At 37.2% G+C, this 22,370-nt stretch overlaps 4 protein-coding genes and 1 long non-coding RNA gene across 15 annotated transcripts; 2 read left to right on the forward strand and 3 right to left on the reverse strand.

The window, feature by feature from the left end:
- Positions 1–1,523: 1,523 nt before the first annotated feature.
- Positions 1,524–7,387, reverse strand: LOC108047754 (BTB/POZ domain-containing protein 7). Of its 4 annotated transcripts, none has more exons than XM_017128098.1 (6): positions 7,161–7,387; positions 6,078–6,213; positions 5,095–5,217; positions 4,442–5,025; positions 1,855–4,374; positions 1,524–1,798 (listed from the first exon to the last, which is right to left on the reverse strand). In XM_017128098.1, exons 4-6 carry the CDS (start codon positions 4,856–4,858, stop codon positions 1,655–1,657), a joined length of 3,081 nt encoding a protein of 1,026 aa, XP_016983587.1. In that variant the 5' UTR covers positions 4,859–5,025; positions 5,095–5,217; positions 6,078–6,213; positions 7,161–7,387; the 3' UTR covers positions 1,524–1,654. The 4 variants fall into 4 exon arrangements, with proteins under 4 accessions (XP_016983587.1, XP_044317149.1, XP_016983586.1 ...); XM_044461214.1 differs by having other exon boundaries at positions 4,442–5,041; XM_017128097.1 differs by having other exon boundaries at positions 7,057–7,387.
- A 1,293-nt stretch (positions 7,388–8,680) lies between these two features.
- LOC108047756 (glyceraldehyde-3-phosphate dehydrogenase 2) lies at positions 8,681–10,153 on the reverse strand. The gene is made up of 2 exons (XM_017128101.1): positions 10,061–10,153; positions 8,681–9,991 (listed from the first exon to the last, which is right to left on the reverse strand). The coding sequence occupies exon 2, from the start codon at positions 9,964–9,966 to the stop codon at positions 8,968–8,970; it is 999 nt and encodes a 332-aa protein (XP_016983590.1). The 5' UTR covers positions 9,967–9,991; positions 10,061–10,153; the 3' UTR covers positions 8,681–8,967.
- A 5,632-nt stretch (positions 10,154–15,785) lies between these two features.
- On the reverse strand, positions 15,786–19,641 carry LOC108047752 (guanine nucleotide-binding protein subunit beta-1). 6 transcript variants are annotated; one of them, XM_017128092.2, is made up of 4 exons: positions 19,492–19,641; positions 18,720–19,041; positions 18,262–18,556; positions 15,786–18,194 (listed from the first exon to the last, which is right to left on the reverse strand). In XM_017128092.2, exon 4 carries the CDS (start codon positions 18,054–18,056, stop codon positions 17,034–17,036), a length of 1,023 nt encoding a protein of 340 aa, XP_016983581.1. In that variant the 5' UTR covers positions 18,057–18,194; positions 18,262–18,556; positions 18,720–19,041; positions 19,492–19,641; the 3' UTR covers positions 15,786–17,033. The 6 variants fall into 6 exon arrangements, with proteins under 6 accessions (XP_016983581.1, XP_016983585.1, XP_016983584.1 ...); XM_017128096.2 differs by lacking the exon at positions 18,720–19,041 and having other exon boundaries at positions 18,262–18,373; XM_017128095.2 differs by lacking the exon at positions 18,720–19,041 and having other exon boundaries at positions 18,262–18,459.
- LOC108047753 lies at positions 19,048–19,572 on the forward strand. The gene is made up of 2 exons (XR_001769451.2): positions 19,048–19,344; positions 19,460–19,572. It is a non-coding gene; the product is annotated as an uncharacterized LOC108047753 (long non-coding RNA).
- Positions 19,642–20,586: 945 nt separating the features above from the next.
- LOC108047749 (nucleic acid dioxygenase ALKBH1) lies at positions 20,587–21,834 on the forward strand. Of its 3 annotated transcripts, none has more exons than XM_017128082.1 (3): positions 20,596–20,789; positions 20,867–21,405; positions 21,469–21,834. In XM_017128082.1, exons 1-3 carry the CDS (start codon positions 20,673–20,675, stop codon positions 21,809–21,811), a joined length of 999 nt encoding a protein of 332 aa, XP_016983571.1. In that variant the 5' UTR covers positions 20,596–20,672; the 3' UTR covers positions 21,812–21,834. The 3 variants fall into 3 exon arrangements, with proteins under 3 accessions (XP_016983573.1, XP_016983571.1, XP_016983572.1); XM_017128083.1 differs by having other exon boundaries at positions 20,676–20,789; positions 21,000–21,405; XM_017128084.1 differs by lacking the exon at positions 21,469–21,834 and having other exon boundaries at positions 20,587–20,789; positions 21,000–21,111.
- The last annotated feature ends 536 nt before the right edge of the window (positions 21,835–22,370 follow it).

Consider the following 22,370-nt stretch of genomic DNA (forward strand, 5'->3'; position numbering starts at 1 on the left):
ATTATGTATAATGATTGGTGGGTGGAAAGTAACCTCTTTGGGTCTCTTAATTTCATTCTTTTGCTCGATACACCTGTTTCATCAGTTATTTAACTTTGATCCCGTTCAAAAAGGTGTTTTTCGAAAGGTCTGCAAAATAGATCGATGATCTTCTTGGGGGAACTAAATTGTTTTATTGATGAACCGTTATTAAGGTTAGGGAAGAGATGACAGTACGAGTGAGTGGGGTGGACGGGGAGGCAATTGGAGCCCTAAATTGTTGATTTAGCCATGCGCAGGCATTTTTGTTACGGAGTCAGCATGCGCGGCACCCAGCATCAGGATAACTTTTTCAAACGCTGAATGTAGAGTAAAATATCTCGTGAGAGCACATTACTAATTCTAGCACCTTCACTTTCCGTTCAGCCAACACTATTTCATGTGTTCTTTGACATTTTCCTGAGTATCCGTATTGGAACCATTTAAATTTCTAAACCTATATTTTACGATGTAATCTAAAGGAACAACATACAACTTTTCCGTGGTTTCACGCCACATAGTATGGTGAAATAAAGAATAAGCTGTTAGTATTAGAGAACAATGTCAAAAGGGGGGCAATGTTACCTAGAGGCAAATCAATAATAGACAGACCATGTCTATACTCCTTCACGTTTCTAAAAAGAAACTGTATAAAAAACGAACTAAGGCAATATATGTTGTTTAATGGCCCAAAAATCTGTTTTCTTAATTAACAGTTTCAGATTTAAAAAATAGAAAAAATATAATAAATAACATATGCATTAATAAGAGGTGAATAAATCTTTAACCCCATTTGAAAACGACCTAAATAAATGTAGGAAACCAAAACAAACTCTATAGACAACTTTCAAAAAATATCTAACGTGCCCTCTCTTAAAAAACTTAAAAAGTGTCTTCCCTGTAAAAAGTACTTTTTGAAGCTTACTTTCTTAAAATCTTAAAATTTCACCTTTTGCATATGCAGAATTTCCTCCAACTACCAGCTTGAGAAAAACCCGGAAAATTATCAACTATTGGCCTCTCGCTCCTTTTCATAACATTTTTAAATTTTGTTGATGTTAGTTATACACAACTTTTGAGCAAGGTAATAGAATTCATTCGAACTTACCAAGTAAATGTTTAACGTAAGGATTAATACATAAAATAAATAATAATACAGTAATTTAAATTTGTCGAACAAACTTTTTTTAAGCGTTAAATTTACAAAAAAGACCAAGGAATAGAGGTGAATAGAATTAAAATTAAAAATACAGATACAAAGTAAACAAAACCTGTAAATTAATAACGTACCTACCTGTATATTAATAACATAACTTTTTTGTTTGGCAATTTAAAGTCTCACATTTATTGCAACTATTCTTACCGTCATTTAAGCCATTTATGACTCCAAATTTTCCCCCAAAGGTTTGAATCACAGCGAAATTCCAATGTTTAAGAACACTTTGAAGGAAATTTGTATATTTTCTTCTTATTCCAGCTTATATGTATATTGATAGATCATTGGAAAGGGGTATCATTTTGACATTTATTTAGTAGTTTGTTTTATTTATCTAGATTTTTAGTTTTAATTGTATCGGATTTTTATTTAGAAAGGCATGCTAAAATAATGCCCGTGATCGGGGGCCACTCGAAATCTCTATAAAAACCTTGGTGGTCCAGAATTGTATGTCCCGGAATGTTGTGGATGTGATGTTGGCGATGGTTGTCCTTGCCGCAGGAGTTCAAATGGCGAGTTTGAACGCTGCATGAAGTGATGATAGTTGTTTGTTGGCAGTTGGTGCTTCAAGAGAATGCGTTTAATTGAGGACAATGCTTAGGGAATACTGTGTAACTAACCTGTATATTTCGTAAAGTCATTGAACCTACAGCACTTCCAATTATGTGAGGGCTCGGGCCATCGCCTAAATCTAATTGCAAGCTCTCGGACATGTCGTTATTAGTGCTTACTGCGCGTCCACCCATGTTGCTGGCGCACCCAGCGCCGTTGTTTGTCAGATGGAGCTGTCCCAATGAAGCCGTCGCCATCGCCACATCCGGCATCATCTCGGACAAATGGCTATTGGCCGCGTCCAGGCCACAAGCACCGCCCTCGGCGCCCATGTCCAACCCCATTCCGTTGCCATGCGGAAATCGGAAGTCACCCTCGGTGATGAGGGCTGGTAGGTCGTTGCGTTGATGCACTGACGATGAGAGTCGCGAGTAGCTGCACTGCAGCGTTGGCCCAGAGCCGGAGCTGGATCCGAACGCACTGGCTACGCCGATCAGCCCGTTTGAGTGGTGGCGTGGGAAGGTGAGATTTCGACTGTAGCAGGGATGGGCAGCGTCGGTGCCACACGACGCCACTGATGAGCCCATGGGGGACAAGAACGAGGATGCCACGGTGGTGTGTCGCGAGACTGAGCAAGTGGCCGCCGGTGATGGCGGCGGGCTTTGATCCTCGTCCTCCAGCAGGGAGTCATCCTTTTGGGAGGTCGACGCACCTGTCTCCTCGGCATGGCTCTCATTTCTACCCTGATTGGTTTGAAGTGCGATTTCCAACAGGTCAGACACTTCATCCGGCAGATTAAACTCCCGAACAACCCGAAGCCGAATTTGCCTGTCGATCTCGTTCTTCGAAGAGAGTGGCAGCAGCAGGGCCCGCTGGCACATAGGCGATTGACGCAGCTTGTGTTCCCGCTTTCGCATTGCCAACAAGGTTTGGTTGTCCGGTGGTGGAATAACAGCGGCGCCTACTAATATATCAACATTTCCATCAGTACTACGGTTTTCTACTGTGCTAAGATCACTATTCGCCTTTGAATTCATATGCGACACCATATATAATGTATCTGGGATATCCGGAGGATGTCGACACCTGCGCATTCGCATCAGTTCAACCTGATGATGGGATGACGACATCCGATCTTCCAAGAGCGCTTTAACCTCCTCGAAATAGGGCATGAATAAACGGGGTCTTACGTATAGACCTTGATTTTTACCACCGCGAATCCAGGCGTTGATACGCAGATTCTCGCGATCATCTCCGATCATATGCGAAGGTGGTGTGCTCACAAGGCCCCGCCGAATCGCCTGGCAAAGCACCTCACAGTGCGGCGGCAAGACATGATCCATTCGCACCAGGGGCAATAGTTCGGAGAGTATCTCGCGTAATTCTATATCACTCAGGTCACGTTTCTTCACACCTTTGCGTGCTACCGAGTGGGCTGTGTGGGACAACAGGTTGGGCTCTCGATCTTCCATGCGGCGAATGAGCTCATGCTCGCCCCACTTGAGGACAGCTTGCAGGACCTCCAATTCAGATGCCTGCAAGAAGTTGCTATGCAGAATATGTATTAACTGAGATTTGTCAAGTTGGTGCAACACCGGCGAGGAGCTAACAGCGGCAAATTCCTCCCGCAAATACTGACAAGCTTGGCGAAAGACCCATGCAGATCCATAGGGCTGGCAGCCCCACTTTAGGACAGTGGGCAGCGTTTCTATGGATAGCCATTCAAGAATCAAATCCTCACAGCCTTGAGCCAAAATATCCAGCTCTAAGAATCGACCGATCTGGTATAACTCCATGGCCTCCTCAAGGGTCGTCGGTCGCACACGCCCTGTGTTGGTCAGAGCGTGCACTTCTCCAAGTGATCCGGCTGATGTACCAGATCCCACGCCACGCAAAATCAACGTTAAATCCACCGAGTCAAGATAAATTGCTTGCAGCAATACCCGCGCATATCTTTTTGGTATAACAGTTTCGTCCAATACAATGCGTGTGGGTACGTGTAAAGAACGTTCAACGTACTCGTCAATATTACGTGTTCGACGAGCAATTAAATTTCGAAAAAACGGTGACCGCGCGCTCAATATCGCTTTATGGCAAGGAAGTTCAATCTTCGGTCGGAACCCGTATTCCGAGGTTCCCGAGTCTTGTCTGAGATAGTCGTTGGTGCCATCTGCGGTAAAAACAAGTGCTGCGTCTGCATAATCACCAGTTTCCAACAAATAGCGCAGATCATGCTCCAGGGGATTCGGAGTACCAAAATCCTTGCCCAGCTGTCGCAATAGAGCAATGTCAATGCTGGGATCATGGGGGCAAAGATCACCAGTATATAAGTAACGTAGTAGTGACGAGAACAGTTGTACATCAATGGGGGAAGTGGGCAATTCGAGACAGATACGTGCTCCGAAACCAGGACATCCTGCCAGCAGGTCCCGAAAATATACACAACGGGCTGATAATATTGAACGGTGGACTGAAAATATCGTTCCACGAAAGACAAGATCACAATCAGTGCACAAATTTTTCTCATAGATAGCAGCCAGATCTTGCTTGAACGTTGCTGCCGGCGGTCGTGCCAGTTCAGCTTGCACCTATAATGGAATTAAGAGGTTAAGTCACGAGATCAACAATAAATGCCAAGGGTTTAAGTGTGCTAACCGACAAATCCCTTAGGGCCGACAGTGCTTCAAACTCCTCGCACAGGGCTGCCAGTTCCACAGGTGCCCAATCAGAGACAAAATCCCTCAGCACGCGAGCGTGATCACAGGCCTTCGAAGAACGCCGTCGACGTATGAATTTGCGTTTGAGGGTTGCAAAGCCAGTGGCACGCTTCCTCCTCTGATCGCGGTGGTAGTGTGCTCCGCTTATGACAATCCCAGGAGTTCCGCCCGCGTTCCCACCACTCGCACCGCAACTGCCGCCGCTCATGCCGTAGGCACCTGCCGAGGAAATTTCTGCCATGCCCATGGGTAGGCCTGCTGATAGGTTTCCATTGGAGTTGCTGGAATTACTATTAACTGCACTCCCTGATGACGCGACCGTCGGATAACTGCTGCTCGAAGTATTGGCTCCCATTTTGAGTGGATTGGCTGGCCAAAACCAAATACTTAACTGGATGCGGTACCTTTTGTAAATGTTTTTATGCAGGACATGCACACAGGATTATATCTTGTACTTTCATGCTTAATTGTATTACTGCCTTTATATATTGTTAGTAGCAGCGTGTTATTAACAACCAGGTTCTGAAAAATGAAGAGTCTATATTGCACGTGTTTTACAGACAGTTTAAGCCAAGCAAATGTAGCAAGTACCTTCTTTGTGCAATTTTCCTTTCAACATCTTAAAAATTCAGCTTTTGGGACAATCTCAATCTCCCTGAACCCTTAACAAAGCGGTATCTTCTCGTGGACATGATTAACACGCGACAGTTTTATCTGTAATTAAAAAATCAAATATTTTCTGTTAGTAAACTTAGATAACTATTGATTGAACGAAAACAAAACTTAGAAACTTTGGCAAGCCGAAGTTGTGAAACAAAAGCTGCTGTACATTATTACAAAGTTCTACCGTTTTGTAATATTTATCACGAACATCTTATATTCTCTTGTCTTCTACAGTCAAAGTTGATTACCATCCACCCGTCTATTTTAGACGGATTCACTTGGTCGGCTTAAAGTCTAGGGTTTTTTTTTCGCAATTCTTTAATTCTTTATTACGAGCATATGTAGATTAAGATTGAACATCTCAGTGGTTGTGGACTAAGTTAAGATCGAAGTTAACGATCTTATAACTGCAAGAGCTTGCGGAAGCTAATATTTTTCTTTTCTTAGTTAGCCTTATTGGTAATCAAGCGTTTTAGAAAAGGATGACTGGCTTATTTAGCATTTGAAGAAAGCCGGAGAAGTCAATCTAAAATAACAATTTCTTAACTTTATATTAATAATCTTGTATTAATTCATAATAATTTAGATAAGTTAATTGAATCTAAATTCCAACGGAATTCAGTTTAAAAAAAAGACCGCCGAAAAATCAAAAACTCAATCCGGTTTTTCCCGAAATTCCAGATTTTGTATAGAAATTAATATTATATTATATTATAAGAGTTCATATCGACGCTGTTAAAACTTTAGGACCCAAATGAATAATCAAATTTCTGACCACACCTTTTCCACTCGTCATCACAAAGTTCTAAATTCTATTTGTTTTAAAATGAGTAACTTTCAAAAAATGTTGTACAAGACATTTTATGGAAACATGATCGGGCTCACATTATTGCTAAGAACTTTTTACAAACCTGTGCTATTGGCGTTCATTCTTCGAGATCCAATTGTTTACAATGCTTCAGGGGAAGGCATACCGAACGGCAAGCTTAAATATTTCAGTACTTTCAACACGCATTTATGATATTTGCTTCACTGATGAAAAATGTCCTAGAAGAGAAACGTTTTAGGTAATATTAGCACATACATTTTAATGAAACGATGTATTTTTATTCGTTATATTATGTAGATTTTCAGCGTTTTGTATAGAGTGACCCACATATGTTTGTACACATTAAGTATATATGTATGTGCATCTGGTTAAATGTAAATGGGACGTACCAACGAAACAATAAAACAAATTGTAGAAAATCGGGGTGACTTCCGTCTAGTTAGAGAATCATTTCAGATAAGAAAAAAAAAAAGAAATCAAAACAAATGTCTTTTTTCTTAAAAGTTTTTTTATAGTACACTTTTAAGACCGTTGAAATAAATATTGCATGCTTTTATTTCGTTTAAATAAAAATCCACTACATACATACATACTTATGTATACACGAAGTTGCCAATACGATAGCGATAGTCAAGTTGACATGAAACGTCCCATATGTACATACATATATACACCATAACAAATGGTTCTGCTTCTTAGGCAAATACACATTCTAGTAAAAGTTACTGAACATTTTTGACCTTTAGTTAAATGTTTTAAGTTTCTTATTAATGGACAACATTGAAATTTTTGGGGTACATATACCAAAAATAGATAGGCATACATATGTATAAAAAAAAACGCACTGTTGCACATGTGCAACTGAACATCTAATAAAATTTTAATACATGTGAATATTGTATATTCAAATTCGTTAAAAGATACTTCGATATTAACGAATGTGTCCAAAATGTGTTGGCACCGTTTGCCATTATTAAATATTAATGAGACCCGCACATATATTTACACATACACACATATATACGAATATGTATACAGATTTATGTTCACTCTACACATACGTAAGATTAAGATGAGAATTCCGTATTCTGTTACTGGGCACTATGTTTTCCTATATAAGCTATCATTTTTACAACTCATATATAAAATCACTTGGAAAACATACTCTTTGTTCACCACTTCAGAAATACAGCAGGTATTGCATTTTCACTTGAAAACTTTAATTCACATGTAGCAGGAACAAAAAGTCTACATTTGTTGTGATGAATAATGTCCAATTGCGACAATTGCATGTCCAACACCTAACATTTTATTTTAGGGTTTCATCAATTGATTATTTTATTTACATGCCAGTATTAAAATGTTCTGAAAATTGGTGTGCCCGTATGTTTAAAATCGACAAAGACTGAATACCAAACGATTAGATATCGATACCGATAGAAATATGAAAACGCACCCGAAACCCCGTTTCGGACCCTTTTTTGTTAAAAGTCCCATTCCACTAGAACATATTTTCACAATCCGGCCAATGTACATTATTTAAAATATGGGCTTCTAAAAGAAAAATGTGATTATTCAAAAACATTTAAAATTTGAATGTGTTTAAAGTGCTGTCCACACTGCCTTAAATCCTTTCTATCGAGTTAGCTATCGATTCCTATACACGGCAATTGTGCCAGCATCGAGAAAAGTCCAATCGATGAAACTTCAGATAATATGTACTTAAGTTTAGGTTTCTGAAAAAAAAAAAATTCCCTAAAAAATCATATGGTACCCCTTTTGAAAAATATTTTTTCCGAAATCTGGAAAAACCCAGCTCTATTTTGCGGCTTTTTAATCAAAACCTTGAGAATTAGTCGCGTGTGGCATACCTCGTTGAATTCGTTATAAAAGTTCCAATCAAAAAGTATTCACAGAAAAAAATAGTTCTTAAAAAAATTGCACAAAAAATTATGGGCGTACCCCATGAAATATATTTTGATTGAAACCCGGAAAAAGTCTGCTAGACTTTTCGGTTTTTTAATCAAAGCCCTGAAAAAAAATCATGGGGGTAACACTTATGAAAAATATTATTATTTAATTAAAAAAAAATTATGGAGGTATGACACCTTGTTGAATTCGTGACAAAATTTCCAACAAAGAAATATGACAAGACTATATCCGATTTTGATAAAACTCAAGGGATAAAAAATTGGCTAAAATATGCAAAAACAGCAAATTTAACAAATGTGACCCGATTGTTTCTATGGCAGCTATATGATGTAGACGTCCGACCAGCGAAGTTTTCTTCAAAAACAGCAAATTTAACAAATGTGACCCGATTGTTTCTATGGCAGCTATATGATGTAGACGTCCGACCAGCGAAGTTTAAGCTTTAGTTTAGGCTTGAAAATGATTTAGAAACAGTCAAGACGGACCTGACTTTTTGAACTCGCCTTAAGTTGATCAAGAATATGTATGTTTCATAGAAATGTCCGTTTGCATGCATGTACATATTTTCGAGAACAAAAACTACATGACGTTCTTAACGTTATACTTTATGAAAAGCAAATGATGTAATTCAATTAGCTTTATCGACATTAAGAAATTGCAATGAACATCCGTAATAAAATTTGGGTTATAGAATAATACCAGGGAAACCTGATAGGTATTCATCGACTTATGGTCAAATAAAAATGCAAGAACTAATATTTAAATGCTAATATTTAACTGGATATTTTTACAACTACACACAGAGTGAAATTTTATTCAACAACAGTTAACATATTTATGTGTATATGGATGTATGTATTCAAATTTTTCCAATGTTGCTGGCAAATTAAAGAGCAAAAACAGAAGCATATTAAATTGCGCATAGTGATGCTCCACCGGGGAGCATTAGCATTATTTGATGCCATTTCTGGGTATTTCTGATGTCTCGCTTAATTTACCGCGCTACTAACTTCAATATGTGCGGGTGGTTATTTAATCATTTAATCCTTGGTTTGCATATACTTGATCAGATCGATGACGCGGTTGGAATATCCAAACTCGTTGTCATACCAAGAGATCAATTTAACGAACTTGTCGTTAAGCGAAATGCCAGCCTTGGCGTCGAAGACCGACGAGTGAGTGTCGCTGAGGAAATCGGTAGAGACGACTTCTTCGTCGGTGTAACCGAGAATTCCCTTCAGAGGTCCGTTGGCAGCCTCCTGGACCTTGGCCTTAATCTCGTCATAGCTTGCTCCCTTGCCCAGGCGGACGGTCAAATCGACAACCGACACATTGGGGGTGGGCACACGGAAAGCCATGCCAGTCAACTTGCCGTTGAGAGCCGGGATAACCTTGCCAACAGCCTTGGCAGCTCCAGTGGAAGCTGGGATGATGTTCTGGGCAGCGCCACGTCCGTCGCGCCACAGTTTTCCAGAGGGTCCATCCACGGTCTTCTGGGTAGCAGTGGTGGCATGGACGGTGGTCATCAGACCCTCCACAATCTCGAAATTGTCGTTGATAACCTTTGCCAGGGGAGCCAGGCAGTTGGTGGTGCACGAGGCATTCGAAACCACCTTCATGTCCGGGCTGTAGGCATCCAAATTGACGCCGCAGACGAACATGGGTGCATCGGCAGATGGGGCCGAGATGATGACCTTCTTGGCACCGCCCTTCAAGTGAGTAGATGCCTTCTCGATGGTGGTGAAAACGCCAGTGGACTCCACAACGTATTCGGCACCAGCGCTGGCCCAGTTGATGTTGGCCGGGTCGCGTTCGCTGAAGACGGTGATCTTCTGGCCGTTGACCACCAGGAAACCGCCCTCGGCGGCCACGGTGCCCTTAAAACGTCCATGGGTGGAGTCAAACTTGAAGAGGTATACCATGTAGCTGACATCGATGAAGGGATCGTTCACCGCCACCACGGTGGCGCCCTTGTCGATAGCGGCACGGAGCACCAGGCGACCGATGCGTCCAAATCCGTTGATACCAATCTTCGACATGGTTAACTTTTTGTTTATTTATTCACTAAATGGAAAAAAAATGTAGTTAGAATTTGACTCAATGGTTTTTTTCCAGAGAGAAGAGGTCCACTACCTATCGGCTTGCCAGCAAGGAATCGACTGTGATAACTGAGAAATATTGAGCGCAAACCTAGGCGAGAAAATTTTCAAAGTCAGATGAAGGACGTTCCTGTCACACGCAACCACCATAATAAAACGAGCTTTTGCTCTCAAATTGAATGTTACCCAATAGTCTTTGTTTGGGGAGATTTTTTATACATCGGATGTTGCTTGCAAGTCTATTTACATGATTTTATAAGTAATTAACAGTTTGCAAACTAACAATAATAAAGTAAAATAACTATTTTCAAACCAAATTCGTTTAGATTGTAAACGTACAATTTTAGACTGAATTTGCTTGTAAGAGATTTCTGAAAGTCTCCCGATAATGTTTATTATAAAAAAATTTGGTTTATGTATTAACACAAAATAAAACATTTCAAAATTAGTTGACCAATTACGAAAATATCAAATCGTTTTTAAATTTGTTATCTAAAAAATGTTTGCTATGTTATACAATTTGCTCAATTTTTTTGCTGGAATTATTTGAGCTTTTGAGAGAACATGAACTTTTGCTCGGCATACATACATGCAAACGAATTTATTATAAGTATGTATTTATGTACATTAAATATAAGTATATGCATTCATACCAGGTTGCCGGTAATGATTTATACAAGTTGAATCATATTTATGCATGGATGTTAATATATGTATGTACGTACATAGTACCATTTATATCTAAATACATTCGTATATACATATGTACATAATTTTCAATTAATATTGATTAAGACATGGTTATGTTTGTACCTGCATACATATACATACATGTACATGTATGCCCAAACATATATATGTATGTCTTGATGAATATTAATAGGGAATAATTTACATATGTACATACATATGTACATATAAATATAAATCAACTTGAATAAATAATTTTGAAATACATATATATGTACATACATATGTTTCTATGTACATATTCATTTCTATATGTATATATACATATACATATATACATTCTATTGCGGAATAATATAAAACTTCAGTAATTTTTTTTCTCGAGAATTCGATTTTGTGAATAACACTATGAAATCATAGCGTCATTTCATGAAATGATGAGCCGCAACAAAACAAACTAAGCCCCAGTACATAGTATATACCATATACATATACACAAACACACATAGGTGGCAACGCTGAGCAAAAAAGTACATTTATCTATAATAAGCCCACCAAAAGCTCGTGCAAACTCAAAACGACATTAGAAATTTGTACATATGTATATTAAATTTCTTAGTTAATATTGCTGATTTTACTAAAACAAGGGTTTTTTTACACCAATGTTTTATCGATAAACACTTGACAACAACTATATCTGATATTTTCATTTTATTAGGGGAATCCCCCATTCCTGGTTTCAAAACTCTGAAATACTTTAAGGGCTTTTATCTCGAAACAAAGCTTTAACGGTTGGTAGGAGTCATTAAAATCTTATGTAAAAATAGATTTAAATTTAAATACATTAAATTAATTTAAGCTTAGATTCTAATCTTTTCTATGTCAAATCTCGGGAATAAGTAATATTAAGATATTTAATGTAGTTATCGACATAAAAAAGGCCAGGCAAAACAATCTTTCTGTTCTCTGCACTAGTACACAAAACTTTAAATACTTTCTTATCAAAACCCTATTAGACGCCGATTACAAAAAAAATCCACGTTCAGTTTAATCTATACTTTTTCAGATAAAATATAAATAACAGGAAATTAATTTACCTTACTTGCATTTTATAAACATCTTATTTATGTTTCTTGTTTTCAGGCGCCAGAAACTGAATCGCCGAAAAACCAATGTTGTGGAATATAAATAATATATATTTTGGAGATTTCGTAGTACTAATAGGAAATAATAAAAAATATAATTTAAATGGACTAAACAAGTAATAAATTCAAGCTGGAGCAGAATTTGGCAAACAACGCAAGCGCAGTCGACTGAAAACAGAAGCTTAAGATTGGAAGGAGTTAACACCGATACCCGAGATCCCGATATATAAAGTTTCCTTCAATAAAATCTTCCCAGATCTTCCCAAAAATTCAGCAAATAAAGCAAGACGTCTTAAGATTAGTCGATATTTAAAATTAAAAAATAATGACATACAAATTTCTGCTTCGCCAAAAACTTTTATTTTAATGTAGAAAATTGGTGCTTTAAGTGGTTAAGACTGTTGTTTCCACTGAATTTCCCAAATCCATAGGCCGTAAAACGAACATGCATTAAGTCATTGAGTCGTAAGCATTAAATCGTGTTAAATCCCAATATGCTGTTATAGTTTTCGAGATATCGCCTTACATACGATGCATTGAATACTTCTAGTTTACAAGGAAGGGATATACAAAATAAATTATGTGTAAAACCGCCAATATTGCGTAAACTTGACTGATTTATCTCGCAAAACCTTTGGCATTTAGAGAAAGGGAAACCAAAATTCTTTAGAACAAATTGGTCAATATCTTATTGTTTCAGAAATATTATATAACAATAACAAGTTTTAATATGCAAAATTTAAATATCTCTTAAGCGAAAAGTTAATTACTCGTTTGTTTTTTTTTTTGGCTAAGATAATACAATTATTACTTTCCTATTGACTTTTTTGATTTTATTATTTTCTATAAACCAAAAAATAGAATACGCGTTTTTTTGTCAATGTCGTTTTCATCGGTATCGATAACAAAATGTATCTATTTCCCTTGCAACAGTTTATTTTCTACATCAACAACATTCCAAAAAAAACAAGAGAGAACGTTATAGTCGAGTGCCTCGACTATTAGATACCCGTACAACTTAATATAAATATGCCTTCTTGTATGTTTTTTGCCGCTCGAATTAGCACCTTGACCAGCTGTTCCAAAGTCATCCGTTAGATGGCGCTATTGTATTGCGAAATGAAAGGCGGAAATGTAGGCGCTAGCCAGGCTTAAGCGTTTAATGGGTTTTTGGGCGTTAGAGTGGGCGTGGACAACTTTTATTAGGCCAATCGATAGGTATTTACAAAACAAATACATATCAATTAAAATTGTCATAATAGCATCAAAACTGTGGCCACAGCTTGTGGCTTGTGGGCGTCAGAGGGGGCGTGGCACCATTTTGAAACAAACTTGCGCTGCGTAGGAACTCCTAAAATCTACATGCAAAATGCCAATCTTCTAGCTTTTATAGTTTCCGAGACCTCAGCGTTCATACGGACAGACAGACAGACGGACAGACGGACATGGCTAGATCGACTCGGCTAGTGATCCTAAACAAGAATATATGTATATACTTTATAGGGTCGGAAACGCTTCCTTCTACCTGTTACATACTTTTGCACGAATACAATATACCCTTTTACTCTACGAGTAACGGGTATAAATATGTAAATAAGCTTTTATAATATGCTCAAAATTTCAGGAAACAATAAAAAATATTTAATTTGTGGTTGGTGGGACTTTTAAATTAAAAGCTGTAAATTGGGTGGACAACAAAATTAATACTTGTTCTTACCCATGATTCTTACTGTCATTTCGAATACATTTATTGCACTAGAAAATTTTCCATATTAAACGGAGAGATAAAGGTGTTTTTTACCACATACTTGACCGTTTTTATAATATTTCTATTTGTAGAAGTCTTCATATAGATTTATTACCTTTAAAAATTCCTTTTTAAGTGATCCATTGACATGATCCTACTTTTCTATTTTATCTCTCCTGTCGGAATGAACCGCAATCAATACCCTTAAAATAGTTTAAAGTAATAAGCATGTATTTATAGATGGAATCACGGAGGGTTTCAGCAGGTGGTATAAGAAACGCTCGGCGCAACAAATCTGGGGTTATTGATCCCCGACGACAGCATATCCGTTTGCCAACCTAGAAACCTCATTACAGATTGACGTCACGAGCTGTAATAGAGTATCTAACTCCGGCACTTAGGGAGGGGCCAGGTTTTAATCACGGTGCTGCATATGGCAAACCCAAACAATAAGTTCTGTTTTGAAATTATAATCATTCCATTTTGGTATTTCCAAACATTTCAAATCAACCATCATATGAATTTTAAGACAGCTACTTATCAATAATTTCAATATATTAAGAAAATGAATAAAAATATTTGATTCTGAAAGCGCATCAACAGTTAACTCCTTGGATTTGATACTGAAACTATTACTGTTAGGAAGTGAGTGTTTTAAAAAAATTGTTTTTTAATTTAGTTGGCCTTTATTATATGCGATATTAGCAACGCCTTTCTGTGACTGTATTTTACATTCGTACCGCATCCTATAATACTTTTATACTGAATGCCCAGACTGCATTATCTTGTATGACTACAATATGGCGGAAAGTCAAAAGAGATATGAAATTACCAAGTGTTTAATTGAAAAAAATTTAATTTGATTGCATATAAATGTATGACTATTAGCATGCCAGTTTTATTAACCCGTTAATCCTGACAGACCAAACTCTTAATTAATGTTTTTCGGCATGTACATATGTGCACACGTACATTAAATGATATATGTAGCATTTGCTTAACACAATTTTCTTTATTATTTATTCTAGATATAACGCTGAGTTGACGGCTATGACACAAATTATAAATTAATGTTAGTAATCTTCAGTTTTCTTTTAAATATGTATGTTTGTATGTATGTTTATTACATGACCATGTTTTATTTAAATTTCAATGTTTGTTGACAGCTTTTAATTATTGTTAATAACTAATTACAAATAAACCATTTTATTAAATTTGTCGATTTAGGTAGACAAATAAAACAGTAATTAAATTACAATACATATATGCGCATATATATGATCCTGTGGCATATACATATAAACATAACGTATACATAATTAAATTTACATGGAAACACACATACATAGAGAAGGGTTCTGATATTAACATACTTGAGGATGCTCGTACTCATAACAAACTCTAACAAAAAACAGTTAAAAATAAAAAAAAACATATTACTATATTCCATTTGGGCTGTGATAGAAAAATATTTTAATTAAACTTACTGCTGGAGTAAAAAATTCCTGACAATTCGTAAAGTGCGTACGTAATTATTATTAACCTTAGATGGACTTACTTCGTCGATTTGACTAAACATAATCACGCATTTATATTTTTTTGCAAAATAGACAAACTTTAATTATTCCTTGTTTAAGTTAAACAATAAGATTTATCATATTTTTGTTATATTTTATTATTTAAATGTTACAAAGTTTTCTTTTCATAATTTATTCATAGTTTTGAAACAGCATTAGTTTTAAAATGGCCGTCCAGAATGTCCAGAATGTACTAAAAATAAGTAAGTCCATCTATGGTGAAAAAGCAGAGTTCAAATAACTGCAGCTGTTGTAAGCTTACCAATAGTTACACATATACATAGGAATATTCGGTACAATATTATCAAGCATCAAAAGTTGGTAAAAATACACAATTTTGTCCATTTTAAATGTTGATTAAGATTTTTGATTGGGATTGGTTTAGGATTCCTCGTTGCTTGAAAAACTATTCACTTTAAATCACAATTTACCTATCGGACAAAGATATTATTGTAAAAAAAATATTTCAAGAAGGTCAATAAACTATCCAGTTTATTACAATTTTTAATGAAATATGGTATTTGTAGGATTTCTGAATGCTGGAATTGGTTTCCGCGAATTTCCTATTACCTCTTAAAATTAATTAAAAAACAAAAAAAATAGATAAGAACTTGATGATTCAGTATATTCGTAAGACAGCAAGACAATATCAGTATTTTCACAATATAAGCTTTAGTTTTTGCATTCTACAATCGTTTTTGCATTTTCAAACCTCATATAAGCCATATTTGTAAAACCTCATAAGAATTTAGGAGAACAAATGAACAAAATTCAATTGTATCATTGTAGTGAGAGGATGAATGCTCAAATTATTTCCATGATGCTTTAATGCCCCTACTGCCGCAATTCTATGAATGTATTTGTTAAGATTTTGTTAAACATTTATAAATGTATTATAAGATTTAAAGGTGTTTTTCAATTTATTGTTATAGCTTATATGGCCATCATATTATATATAAATAGTTTTCCACTTTTTCACTAATGCATAGTTTACATATATGTTATTTAAATCATTCTTATTTTTGTTTGTATATAAATTAGGGACTTAAACATAATAAGACAAAAATTTGTTATAGTGTTTTGTTTACTTTTTTCATTACTTGATTTATAAAGTTTATTACGCAATTTTTTTTTTGTTTACTTTTAGGTTTGCCGTGATTTTTTTTTATTTTTTAAATGCTTTAACTTTATTTGACTTCCTTTCATCAGGATCCACATTCTGAAGTTTATGTATTATACGCAAAAGAATATGTATTTACTTGTTGACATACATGATTACAATGATACCTTTTTCTTTTACAAAGTGCAAACGACTGACGCAATACGGTGTTGGCGCACTCCTGGGAGTTTCATCAGTTGCACTCACCACTGAAATACGATTTTAACTAAGTTTAATTTACGTACGTTTTAAACTGTAGCTGTAACCGGAATTCTGACTAAACAACTGACTATCAGCGGGCCCATCGTTTTCGTTTTCATTTACTTCTTTTTTTTGTTTCAATTTTCCATTTACACTAATAATATTCTTGTATGCGTGTGTATGTCTATTTGTATGTTGCTGCGTATGTCTGCGGTTTTCTTTTTTTTTTTGTATAATTTTAGTTAATAAGTATATAGCAATATAAATAATGTTGTATATAAAGTTCTTTGTTGTTGTGGTCTACGTTCTAGTCAACTAGCTGCGCCCACATATTCAAAACGTCCGGCACTCATTTTATATTAACCACAGAGGTAACACCGAACCATTTACATTAGATCACAATGTAGATGATGGGTGAAACACTATCCGCAGACTGCGCAACCGTTGACCTGACCCCACCCCACCCTTTAATGCATTTGAAGTTCTTTTTAGTTCCATACACGCAAGAAGGAGTCCCACGATCCTGTTGCCACCGCCATGCCGTTTTCAGTGACGCCCAAACAGGATACACGGTTGTCGTGACCGGCGAGTATACCAGACCGTTCAGCTTTCATCGTATCCCACACATTGCAGTTGAAGTCGTCATATCCCGCTAATAACAGACGTCCGCTCTTTGAAAATGCCACAGAGGTGATGCCGCATATGATGTTGTCGTGCGAATACATGGCCAGCTCCTGATCGGCGCGAATGTCGAAGAGTCGACAGGTTGCGTCGTCCGATCCGGTAGCAAATGCTTGTCCATTGGGGAAAAATGTCACTGCGTTGATATCAGATTCGTGGCCGGGGAAGGTTTGTTTACAGACTCCTTCCCGAATGTCCCATAGCTTGGCGGATGCATCGCAGGCGCCGGATACGAACGTTTTGCACTGGGGAGCTAGCGAGAGTGCCATTACGTCGCCGGTGTGGCCCAGAAAGGAGGTGACCTGCAGGCCGGTCTCGATGTCCCACAGACCGCACGACATGTCTCCTGAGCTGGTCACTATCTGATTGTCGTCCAGGAAGCGGCAGCATGATAGGTAGCCACCATGGCCCGGCAGCTCTCGAGACACACGAACATTACCCTCTCGCGTCTTTAGGTTGTAAATTGAACACATGTTGTCGAGGCCCCCGCAGGCCACATAGCTGCCAGATGGAGCGTACGCACAGGTCATCACCCATGAGGATCGTAGTGGAATGGCGTGGACTTTGTTCGTGGTATGCGAGTCCCACACGATTAGCTTACCGTCCTGTGAAGCTGACACGAGGTTCCTGGAGTCGTTGCCCCAGTGCATGGCGTAGATTTTCGCCAAGTGGCCGCGTAATGTACGCCGGGTGCGCATCTGTATGCGGCCAATGGGTTCCAGAGAGGCGGCTGCTTGCAACAGGGATGTGTCGCAGGCGGCCTTCCGGGCATCCCGTATGGCATTTTTTAGGGATTCGGCTTCCTGCCTGAGACTGTCTAGTTCATTCATCTTTTATCGTTGAGACCTCTGTATCTGATCCTTGCTTCTTCGATTCGGATTTGTGTATATTTGTGCAGCCGGCGTTCTAGATCCTGTGCTTTTCCCCACTCGCTTAGCCTTGCAGATGCAGTCGTCGCAGCAGAAGTGCTATAGTATCGAAAGTAAACAAATGTTTTCATAAACCTAACATTGAGAGTTGGGGAGATATACTCACGCAAATTTTTTTAAGCTGGCCAGAAGCTTATGTGAATGAAAAGCTTTTTATGATCACGCTTGCATACGACGATTATTTTGTGCACTGTCTAGTATGGATAAATCAACCGATTCTGCAAGAGTTTCGTTTTAGTTGGGTTTGGTTTTGGAATACTATTCACGCATTCTATTCTTGTGCATTAATTCTGACGTTTGTCCTCTGTTCTGCCAATTGAATTATTTGGTTTTTGGTTTGGGTTAATACAGTAGTAATGTTGCTGTAGTTGTATGAATGTGCGGTTGGTGTATTTAGATCCCTGTAGAAAGTTTGCTTTGTTAAATATACTTTGCGCTCATACTGTAACTATGTATAGTGGGGTATTCGGAATCGGATTCCTATAGTTATAGTTCCTGTGATTCGTAAGGTTGGCGAAATAACTGTGCAGTCGGATATTCTTTTTTTTCGCTAGTTTCACCAACCTTGTTTCGAGCAGTCTCCTGCCTTCCCTTCGTTTCGGTTTGTTTAAATTGTAATTGTCTCGGATTTTAATTACGAATTACGGTCCTAAGCCTGCGCCGCTCTGCTCTGCTCGGTTGCCTTCGTTTATTAAAAATGTTGTTATGGATTTTTAAAAAAAATTATCTTGTGTACAACAAGATGAAAATACAAATTTTTCTTTATGTTGCCCGTCCTGTCCTTTGGATTTCTCGCCACTGTTGGATAGAGGATAGGATATTCCTTTTGCTTTTTTTGTACACCAAAATTGCAATTTTGCACCACCACCGCTGCGTATACGCCGAACTGATGGGAGTAAGCAGCACGACCAGTGGTACGCGCCGTGCGCAATTGAAAGCGCGGCAGCAAAAGCAGGTCAGAAGTCCCCGAAAGCAGGCGGTGAGACAAAAACAGTAGAGATGAATATTTGTCGCATTCGCACCAATGCCGATAGCGTAAGCGCACACATGACAAAGAGTAAGAAAGAAATAGATAAAAAAAATAATCAATTTTAAACGTTGAATTTTTTTTTACGGGAACAAATAAATCATTTTGTATGCCGAAAAACCGTGTACAAGAACTCGAAACTGGGCCCTGATAATCATATATGTAAGCGCAAAATACTGGGACTGCATCTTCATACCTCGAGCATGAAAATTTTCATTTAGCACATACACACACATTACCATAGATCAGTAATTTTTCTATCAATTTTCATTCACAGGACTGATTACGGTGACGAGAATCGTTACTTACACGCAAAGTTAACTTTTATACGCAAAACAAATTCCCGTCTTCAACTACACAAATAACTGAAAATTTTGTTAACGAAGCCACCAATCTGTAACTTTTCATTTGCACTCTACAATTGGCAGCCAACACCTAGAAACAAATTAAGGGTGTAAGAAAAGAGTATCGATGTACTCGGAAGTTATCGATAGTGTGGATACATATCAGGAACATACTAGATTCACACTTTGGAAGAAGAGGCAATTAAATCGTATACCGATTTATTGCTTTTTATATTTTTTTAAATTTGTTATGGTAATTTAATATATAAAGTGTAATTTTTGCCTCTATAAAAAACATGGATTTGAAAAAAACGCAATTGACGGGTTTGCTTTGCTTTCAAAAACCATTGATAAACATTTCTAATTGGTTTTGGGGTCGAAAGGGCTGGTATATATAGATTAATCGAATTGTTATCACCTAAGAACTACGAATTTTTTTTAGGCACGCTTTGCAGTTGCGAATATATATTTTAATACGAGTTCCATTTTTATACAGTATATTATTTTATAATAACAAAATCAAAACGAAAATAAAAGTGTATTTGTATTATGTATTTTTGGAATGGTCCGTATCAAGAATTTCGAATCTAGTTGAGATGCTACGTGCCGGACGGTTCTTTATAATATCTAGCCGACGGTTTTTCCGTGCAAAAGGTCTCTAAAATATTATGAAAATGGTGAAATCTGTTGATTTTCAGTTTAGTTCAATGTTTATCAATTTATCAGTAGCAAGAACCAAAGTTTCACATCTGACAAAAGTCGCTGTGGGATTGTCGTATATTAAGGCGTTCAAAAATAGACATATCGATTCATCGATATCATTAATTTTTGTTACACATCGATACAAATATACCCACTGCTGTACGGGAAATGAATCACGAGAAAAAAGATTTGTACATTTTTATCTGTATTTATTTATTTTATGAAATATATAAAATTCGTTGCTTTAGGAACATACATATCAAGGCTTAAGTAATTGAAATTGGAACCGATTCTAATCGATTTGTGTCCTTTTTTTACGGGGGTAGTTTTGGTATATCGCTCAAATGCCGCCAGGTGTTAAAAAGTATTTCAGATCTCTCCAATTGTGGTCACACTATTGCCGTTGTTATTGATAATTTAGTTTGTATATATTGTTCTATAAATATGTTTAAGTTGATTTTTAAGCAGTATAAGACGAAAAGTAGTAGTCCTGATTTAACGGATGTGATTAATGTTGATGATATTGACATTAAGCAGAATGATCCACAAAAAAATACTAATGTGAGTTCTCGAACGGACCGAAGAGACCTGTTGCAATGGCGATTGAATATGATTTCAATCTTTTTCTACTATCACAGAATGTTCAACGTTTAATTATCAGCAATGAACAAAATGTTCAGCTGATTCCCGGCATTAAAAAGCCAAGTGATTGGCGAGCTTATGCACTGACGCATCATCCGGGAATTATTATTATTCGAAACCCATTTACAGAGCGTGGTCAACGATACTGGACTGCTCGATGTCTACGGGACTACCCACGAAAACCGAATATTGTTAATTTGAATGAAAGACTCTTTAATGATGCAGTTAGATCGGACTGGTGGAAACAGCTTGATCAGTGCAACGATAGGGACGAGTTCCAACGGATAAAAGCGGCAATGCGCTGGACAACATTCGGATATCATCACAACTGGGACACGAAGCTATACGATGAGCAAATGCAGTCACCGTTCCCAGAGGACTTGAGCATTTTGTGTCGTTTGTTTGCAAACGTGTTGGGCTACTGTGATTTTAAACCGGAAGCTGCTATAGTAAATTACTATCCAGTTGGTAGTACTTTGTCCGGACACACGGATCATTCTGAACCTAACAAATCGGCCCCATTGCTATCGTTAAGGTAAAATACATGAATAAGAAATTAACTTCGCTCACTGACTTTGATTTTATATTCATCACACAGTTTTGGGCAGACCGCGATTTTTTTAATCGGTGGACCGACTTTAGACGAAAAGCCTACAGCCCTTTATCTTCAGTGTGGTGACGTTTTGATAATGTCCGAAGAATCGCGCCTGTGCTATCATGCAGTACCCCGTATAATCAAAACTCAGAAAAATTGGAATTCTAAGCTGACAAATGAAGATATCGATGACGCAGATAATGGTTCAAATCTGTTGGATATGGATTTATTTCAGAAAGTAGGCGACTCCAACTTTTGGCAACCTTTTTCTAATTATATTTATGATTCACGCATTAATATTAATATACGTCAAGTGTTAAACCCAGGGGACTTAAAGTTAAGTTAAAATAAAAAAATGTTATTTATTAATTATACTCTGCTCGGCAGCAATGTGTAAAGATTGATTGGGAGAAATTTGAGCTTAAATAATGTTATTTTTACAAGGCTTGCCGAAGTTTTCTTGGTTTTTTGCTTTGAATAACTCGAAGTACGATTTCGCATTTAGATCAGTTAATTTGCGATATCTTATCCAACACCAAATAACTGTTTTGTTGTTATCGAGTTAAGGGCAGTTTTTGTTTTCAAAGGCTTAGCGTAGGAAACTAGTGATGGGCAGAAGTAGGGTTAAGTAGAGTTTTGGCCGATTATGTGGATTTCTTGGAAAATAATTTAATACATAGTACAACATTCTAATACATTACAATTGGTAACCCTCCGCTACAAGTTTGAGTTTAAGGAGTTAGCACAATGTGGACAGGAAAGCAAACTCGATAGCAAACTTGAGGCAGTGTGGATAGTTTATTTAGCATTGGAATATACTTCTTGCGTCTTGACATATGAAAACAGGTTTTCTAATTTTTACTATATTCATAATATAAACAATAATAAAAAAATAATTAAACTTA

Source organism: Drosophila rhopaloa, unplaced genomic scaffold, assembly GCF_018152115.1.
Source record: "Drosophila rhopaloa isolate 14029-0021.01 unplaced genomic scaffold, ASM1815211v1 contig_3, whole genome shotgun sequence".
Classification (NCBI taxonomy): Eukaryota; Metazoa; Arthropoda; class Insecta; order Diptera; family Drosophilidae; genus Drosophila; species Drosophila rhopaloa.